Here is a 9,077-nt window from a genome sequence, read left to right as displayed (position 1 = left end):
TGGAAACAATCTCACCAGGGTTTTGTATTATTCTAAATATACAAAACCCTGATGAGAGTGTCTCCGAACTGTAACTATTGTACTCTATAATACCCATTTTTTAATAGTATTTGGTTTTTGTAAACATGTTTACATTGTTAGATTTAATTTTTCATCGCTGTAATGTGCTTAATATTTATTTAACATGATATTGTAACATAACTAAGAATTATAATAATTTAATATTATGAAAATAAATAATTAATAACTATATATGATTATTTGAATATTTTAGTATAACTATTGAATAAGTTAAATTTAAATATTTATTTTGTATTATTTTTCAAGTGAATACATAGCTGTGAGTAATGTGGAAAAGAACCAAGATTTATTAAATAAATAATTTCAAAATGTTTATTGTATGATGTAATTTATTTTACCTTTTCATTTATTATGACTACACACAGCCACACAGGACCCCCACAAGACGGCTGTTGGACCTGGAGTTCAGGGCCTCGGCTGGTTTTTAAAATTTTGACAGTAATTAGGAATACGGGGGGAAGCTAAGTCTATATAACGTATATAATCTCAAAAGAAATAATTTTTCAGAATCTATTATATTCTGTAATACTTATTAGTATTAAGTAAAGAATAAATAAATAAAATATATTATTAAGGTATAAGTGGATTTTAAATTTTAAGTAAAAATGTACTTATTTTCCAGAACATAATTTTTTTTTTGCGGTATATGGTCATACTGATTTTCCTTCAAAAAAATGGCGAATTCATTTATGACATTTTCCTATGATTCTCGTGTAATTCCTTATCAGTGTCCATTCTGATTTATCTATTCTGTGGTACCATCATATTTTCTAATTATGTTACCCGAATAGGTTAGTTCAAATTGATTGCACTAGCGCGCGTCGTTAATCTGTTTTGTCAATACTATCCGACCCAATATAATTATAGACATATTTGTCATCAAATCCTAAACTAAGCCTTAGATTTTCATCCAATTAATAATAATCCTTAGATGTAATTGTTATATAGTTATTTGTTTGTTGGATTTTTATATGAGATGGTAGTAATTTATTTAATAGATCAATACTGTAATTTTTCTTTTCTATTACAGTTTTGATATCTTTTGTTTCAATAATCACATTTATATCTTTTAAGAATCTTTGTGTGTAAAATGTTGGAATTTTTTATTCTATTACTGTGTAAGCAATATCAACACCTAATTCTGCTCCTTTCCCTATAGGCCATGTTTTATTTATAGGAATCATCTGTTTTTTAAAGTCTCCAATGTAATCAAAGCCTAAACAATTTGATAAATATTCATTAAAGCATAGACCGATTGAGGCAGTAATATTTATAAAACCTTCAATTAATTCAAGACTTATTTTAGGAAAATCCTCCACAAATTTAGCTCCGAATGAATTAAAAACATTTTCAATTTCACTTAATGAATATAGGTACACCTATAAATATTGTACCTAACGGGATTTGACCATTTCGACCTAATCTAAATTCACATTGTTTCTCTATATTTATATATTTTTCATCTGAAGTAGGATAGTAAATCATTCTTTTGTTACTTATCTTTATAAAATTTAGATCTTTAAAACCCAGATATTTTTTTTAAGTTTTCATCTAGATTATAGTAACATGGGGATTCAATTTTAACCTTTTTATCAACAAAAGATATAACTAAGGGACTGATTAATTTATTTAGTTGCTCTTTAGTATATTGGCCATTATTGATATTAATTATGTTATTGTTAATTGTAATTTGGCAATCTTTTTCAATTTTAATTAAATTATTAGAACTGGCCAACGAGAAAGCATAAAGTCCAATAGACATATTTTGATTTTCATTATGTATGTAATGTTTATATAATTATTATACAGAGACAGATTTTGACAATTATAAAGATATATTAATTCAGACTGATTCAATGTATCAAAATAATGATAAAAAAAACTGAGTTTGTTAAATCAAGTAAAGGAGAAAAATATTTGAAAATGATTAAACCTATTTGGCATAGTTTACCTGAAAATGTAGCCAAAAAGGAAAAAAAGAGATTACCAAAAGAGATAGAAAATGATTTGCAAATTGAAGATGAAGAAAAAGAAGGAGGTGGTTTAAAAAAGTATTCAGAAGATCGTATTGAGTATAAATATATACATAAATTAAATTAATTATTAAAGAGATTATATTTTGTTGCTAGTGAAGAAAAAGCAGGCCATAATAATTTTCATAATGAAAAAATTAATATTGTGCATTTTTTTTTACTTCTGAATTAGAAAGAATAGTTAATACCCCACAAGGAATTGAATATTTAATATCGTATGTAACAAATTTGCCTGAAAAAGTTTTAGAAGGATCAGGTCTTACAAATAATCTTTTAAACAGTAAATTTATGCCAGAAATACATTGGCCTGGTTATAATTATCTTGGTCCTTTTACTGATTTAGAAAAAAAAAAAAACAGTAAATAAACTAGATATGGCCGCAATGGAACATGATTATTTTTATAAAAAGCATAAAGATATTAAAACAAAACATATTGGAGATAAAATTTTGGAAAATACAGCATGGGATAGATTTTTAGATTTAGATGCATCTATAGGTGAAAAAACAGCTGTTTTTGTCACCACAAATGCAATGAAAGCAAAGAGATATTTTGGTATGGGATTTATTTAATTTTTTAATAAATTTTATTTGTATTAAATGTATTTAGATTTGAATGATTCTCAAGTAAAAAAGCTTGTAAAAGCTTATGAAAACAAGATTTATGTAGTTATTCAATTAAAACATACACAGATTGGTAATGGAAAAAACAAATTTAATTTAACTGATCGACAAAAAAGTAAGCTAACTAAAGCTAAAAAAGATTAAAAAAAGGGGGTGAGATTAAAAATCTCGATTTGGAAATAAAGATATAGTAGGTGGTTTTTACCTCTTATCATAGCAGGCATTAGCCGGAGGTGCTAGTGCTATTGCAAATACTGTTATTGATGCAAATGATAAGAGATTAAAACGAGATGAGGCAGGAAGACATAATAAAGAGATGGAAAATAATATTAAAAATATTAAAACATTACAAATTGGTTCAGGATTAAAAAAAAAGAAAAAATTAAACCATTAACTAATTACGATATTATTAATGCAGGAAAAAATATAAAAAATTTAGAGGTTGTTTTATGAAAGATGAGTTACCAGCAGTGCCTTGGAAAAATGAATGTGGAATATTAAATTTAAATAATTCTAATCAACTTGGGTCACATTGGGTTACATGGTTAAAAAATGATAACAATAAAGTATATTTTGTCTCTTTTGGAGATTCCCCTCCGGCTAAAGAAATTGTAAATTATTTAGGAAAAGATGATTTATATTACACCACTGAGCCAATTGCAAAATTATAATGATCCACCTATATGTGGTCATTTATGTTTAGATTTTATTCAGAATTATAAATTATAAATACTTTAATAAATTTTTTCCTTATAAATGGAAAATATATTTGCTAATTATGACCATGCTATTATCCGTGAACAAGATAAGGTGTATTGGCCTATATCTATATCTAATCTGAATTCTGCAAATCAGATAACAACTTTTAATATAAAGGAAGAAAATAGTTTTTTAAATATTAAAAAAGCAAAATATCAGATTTTTGGCCGTGTTTTACGAGAAGATGGTAGCAATTATCCAGCCGGTTCAAAAATTTGTTAGTTGATAATTTTGTTCCATTTTTGTTTGAATGGATTTGTGTTAAAAAACATGGTAAAGAAATAGATAGAATTGATAATGTTGGAAGATGTAGTTTAATTAAAGGTACAGTTAGTTATTCTGCAGATCTTAGTGGTCCCACAATAAATAGTGGATTTCAATCAAAATTTAAGAAAGGTGGTTATTTTAGTGCTGTTGGCAAATTGTCTAATTTATGTTTAGGATTTTTTAAAGATATAGAATATCCAGTATATAAAGGGGGTTTTGAAATAAGTTTTTTAAGACGTTCTGACAATGATGCTTTATTTAGAGATAAAAATGAAAAAGGTGATCTAGCTGGTGTTGGAAAAATTGTTATTGATGTATTACTTATTAGAATACCAATTGTGACTTATGATGATTTTAATAAAACTAAGTTGATAAATGAACTAACTTTACTGTCTAAAAGAAACGAACATATGTTTATATTCAAATCATGGCAATGTATTGAAGAAAGAAATATTAGTGGTAAAACACTAACCAAAGACATAACAACTATGTATAGAAATATTAATAATCCTTTGTTTCCTATCATAGCTTTCCAAACAGATAAGCTAGATAATCAGTTAAGAGATCCAATACAGTTTGATAATTGTAATTTAAAAAATATTTGGCTTGATATTGATAGTATTAGATATCCGGAAGAACTATTGAATTTAGATTTTAAAGAAGAAAAATTTAATATTGCGTATGATATGTTGATGGATTGTAAGCATGTTTATAATAGATTACATCGAGATTTGTCTTTAATGTATATAACTCCACAACAATTTAAAGATACTAGACCATTTTTTGTAATTAATATGAGTAGGCAGCCATCAGAGGTTTCTGGATCTAAAACAAGTATTGTCTTACATGCAGATTTTAATGAAGATGTGCCTGTTAATACCATTTGTTATATTTGTTTAGTATCTGGTTCAGAGTTAGCATCAATTCACTGTCATCATATCTTTAGACAACTAAAAACGACTACAGTATGTCCACGAATGAGTAAAAACTCAGTGATGGCTGATGGGTTATATTTATAAGCCTAAAAATATTACGCAATATTGCGCAATATCATGGAATGAGGGGTACAAAATGGGTGAAAAATGTTCTAGAAGATTCTAGAAAATTCTAAAATACTATAACAATGACGTCATAACTCATAAGCTTGATATTACGAAATAATGACACTATTCTATAAACGAAATAGTTTAAGTCGTGCTGTAAACAAGTCATATACTTTTTCAAAAAATACATAGCTATATATGAAAACAAAAACAATTTATATATTTTTATATATTTTGATATATAATTTATGTATATTGTACATATTTATGTGGTGTTATTTGTTTGCAATTTACTTATGATTTAAATTTGTAAATTTAATTGTAACTGAAAACTATATGTAAATAAAAAAAATCTGTAAAATGTATATAAAAAACATGAAATATTTGTATAATTGTATGAAAATTGTATGCAAAAAAGTTACCAAATTTGAATGTAAAAGGTAAAAATAAGCTAATTTTAAGAAGTTTTTTGACTGTATAAAAAAACCAATTGTGCCAGAATGAACATTAAATATCTACTTATATATATATATTATATGAAACGAAAGGGTTCGTTCAAAATGAAAAAGAAATATAAGTAAACGAGAACAAACAAGCGCTATATCAATGATGATAATTAAAACGGAATACAATTATAGGTACTCAAACTTGAGCATAAAAGCTCAAGAGTAATAAGTAATTAACATTAATCAATAATAGGATATCTATATATTATTATACTAATTTTAGTCTATAATAAAATGCATTATTATACAATAATAATGATCCATATATATATATAGAAATATAAAATGTGTTGAAGGGCTCCGGTTATTAGTGACATTACAGCACGAATTTAATGGAATTTCTGTATGAAAAAAAAAAATACAAACGTGTAAATTTTGTAAGATTAATTATGTAACATTACTGGCTCGTGATCGCTTTCTGCTCAGATTATCGTACAATATAAAAATTCTCGCGTATGTATTAGATCCAATAACTGTTAAAACAATCGAGTTTTTTTTTTAAATATTATTATTATTTAAAGCACTTTATTTAGAACATATTTGAAATATTTTTCACATTACACATGACAATGAATAATTACCAACGAGTGATATTTATCAATATGGAATTTAGAAAATGTGTTTACAAAAATGCAATGAATTTATCCGTATACGTACCTAATCAGGCATAAAATATATGGGCGTCGCCCGAGTGCGTCCTGTTAATCATATCGTACCTTTTTTTATACCCCGATTGCGTCCGCGATAATATCGCAAATAATTATGATACCTATATCCCATGTGCGTCCGCGATATTATTGCTAGCAATAATTATCTTTATGGATAAAATGCATTGATATCTTATAATATTACACTGTTTTATTTTGCATTTACACTATAGTCCATACGTAGAAATCTACTATTCATAACTAGTCCTTGACAACCACGTGCAGCATGTGTAGTGATTTAACATTTTAAAAATGGATGTAAACCTAAATAATCAAATAAACTTAATAATAATAAACTTTTATAATAAATTTAATTAAATAACCAAATATTTTTGGGGTGTAAGCCAGTTCACCTCCTCGCGGTGCATCCTGGGTAACTCTAAATGAACTGGGACGCACTCGGGGAGACCTTATTCCGGATGCATTTGGAACATTAAATAAGGGACATTTTGGGACGCACTCAGGAGTAGCTCAAATATATATGTAGGTAAAAACCTATACATCTGAATCTTTCGCTGCTTACGAATTGCGTCCCGTATAAAAAGGTATAATATTAATTGTGTCCTGGGTTTTTCTTGAGCACGTCTGAATTGCTTCCCCATAACATGTGATATCTTAAAGGCAAAATTATTGGTTATTGTCAATTTATTATAGATTTAATAAAAACGATTACGTTAAAACTTTGATAATTTTATCGTGAATTATGTTCTGTAGACAAACACAATTATTGTCACAGTGCAGTGTAAACGGTTCACTTATTCACACGTGTTACTTTTTTTAAAGCAATATAATTGATAGTTAATAAAGAACAATTTTTAAAACAAGCAATGACAGATTTTCAATAAAAAAATTAGTAGGTTTGAATTCCTAAAAATGTTAATCTTTAAAATTTTTACCGATACTATAATATTTTCATAAAATTAAAATTACAAAAAAACCATATATTTTTCACCAACAACTATAATATTTTTTATACAGTTAAATTTTATGACAAAATACAAAAACATAAATAATATATTCAGCAAAAACAATATTTTTAACCTACCTGTAGTAGTAACTATTTCTACAGACAGTCCTAAGTCTGTATAAAAATGGGAAGGGAAATATTGTTTTATTTAATTGGGGACGCAATTAGTATGACCACTAAAAAAACCCGGGACGCAATTAGTATGACCTCAAAAAACACCCTGAACGCAATTTGGAAGGAATTTTTGCAGCGGGACGCAATTTGTATGTAGCCGAATCTTTCAATCCTCGAGACTCTTTTAATAAGGCACAGTTCCGAAAGATTGACGAGTTTTTTGAACACAGCATATTTACGCTTTGGGAAATGGAAATAAAAAATATCAACTATTAATGAGAAATTAAATTGTCATCTTACTAGTACTATACATAGGTAGTTTGTCTTTGAAAAATATTATTTTGATTAAATATAATCATTATAAGTTTATTAAGACGTATTGATTACGATTAAAAAACAAAAAAATTGAGACAATTAGTAAACGTCTGACTTTTTAATCCAATAATTTCGTTTCGAATTGATATTATTAATTATTTTTAATTTTAATACTATTTAATTATTTAAAATACAGAAGGTAGATATATAATATGAGTTTTTGAATAAAAATACCATATTTAAATAATTTTAGTAAATTCTCTCGTCAAAATCACGAACATTTAATATTGGTTTTTTTATACTAAAAATGTTTGTAATTCTAATGGAATGTGTAGGCCATCGACTTAATGACTTAAAAGAATTTCGAAATACAATCTAAAATAAGAATTTTTAAGGCTTTCCGGCTAGTCGTCTAGAGCTAATGGCTTTCTCATTATAACAATCGTTAATACACATATGTCTGAGTGTCTGACTACGTCGATCACAATAGATGTGAATTCGAGCAAATTATACCTGCGTTTAAATATCTTATGTCGTCGAAAATTTAAATTCCAAACGATTATTCTAATCACCTAAAAATATATGTAGCTTTATATACTAAGATTTTTTCAATTACAGTAAGAAAAACATGATGATATTAAATTATTCATGTTATGAGGAATCTTTTATTAAATTTTCTTTCAAGCCGTATGTAAGTAATAAATTAATTGAACATTTAAAATATTTAAATTATTTGTTGGTGCCGATAAAAATGATTGGTCTAAAAGCAGAAATATATAATACGATACCCAGGATATACCATACATAAGTTGGTCTTATTAAAATTACATTTGGCTTCAGAATTTGTTTAAGTTATACATAATTAATAGGAATAAGGCGAATCGGGTCAAAGACAAAAACTATTTTCAAATCTCAAAAATAAATCAAAATAAAATCCAATTTGTATATCTATTACCTAGCTATTATAATAATATTGAAATGCTTCGATCAGAAAAATTTGATGTAATAGATGATACAATATAATATTGAGATCTTAATAGTAAGCTAACCTATCTATAACTATTAATAATGATTATTAAAAAACATCGTTAACACTTGAAGTAATAAATTGAACAATATGCATTTTCCATTATCAATATTCGAATTAGGCTTATTATTACTGACCTACATAATAAAGTGTCGCTAACCACTTGCAGTTATTGTCGTATTCTATGCACTTGGTCCTGGTTTGGTTTAAACGGGTCGTAATATAATACGTAGGTCATATTAATTTTTTTAGTTTGCGTTTATACATAGCTAGCGTCTCCGCGGTAGAATGACTAAATATCCGTGTATATATATATTATTATTATTATTAAACTGATCGAATTTCAAAGGAGTAGATAGTATAGAAAATAACCAACGCATAATTACGTGCAGGCTGAAACTATGTTAAACATACTAATTTAAATAAAAATTAAAGCGTCATACCAGCAACACGTAGGTAATATAAACAAACAGTTTATACATCTATATCTAAACAATTTTAATCATTCTTTAATGTTACAACTATTGTAACATAATAATATTTAGTGTTGAAAAGAATGCTTTAAAAAGTATTTAAAATACTGTTTTTTCTTTTATTATTATTATCATTATTATTATTAAGTATCCTGACATGGTT

At 26.4% G+C, this 9,077-nt stretch overlaps 1 protein-coding gene across 1 annotated transcript; it reads left to right on the top strand.

Annotated features, from left to right (window-relative positions):
* Positions 1-3,492: 3,492 nt before the first annotated feature.
* On the top strand, positions 3,493-4,781 carry LOC149062924 (uncharacterized). Its single transcript, XM_089215447.1, has 3 exons — positions 3,493-3,582; positions 3,655-3,712; positions 3,781-4,781. The coding sequence occupies exons 1-3, from the start codon at positions 3,493-3,495 to the stop codon at positions 4,779-4,781; spliced, it is 1,149 nt and encodes a 382-aa protein (XP_089071573.1).
* The last annotated feature ends 4,296 nt before the right edge of the window (positions 4,782-9,077 follow it).

Source organism: Diuraphis noxia, unplaced genomic scaffold (assembly GCF_037042655.1).
Source record: "Diuraphis noxia isolate RWA-SAM2 unplaced genomic scaffold, SU_Dnox_SAM2 contig0001, whole genome shotgun sequence".
In the NCBI taxonomy this organism is placed as follows: domain Eukaryota; kingdom Metazoa; phylum Arthropoda; class Insecta; order Hemiptera; family Aphididae; genus Diuraphis; species Diuraphis noxia.
Note: the sequence above shows the minus strand (reverse complement) of the source record. Positions and strands in the feature narration are given on the sequence as shown.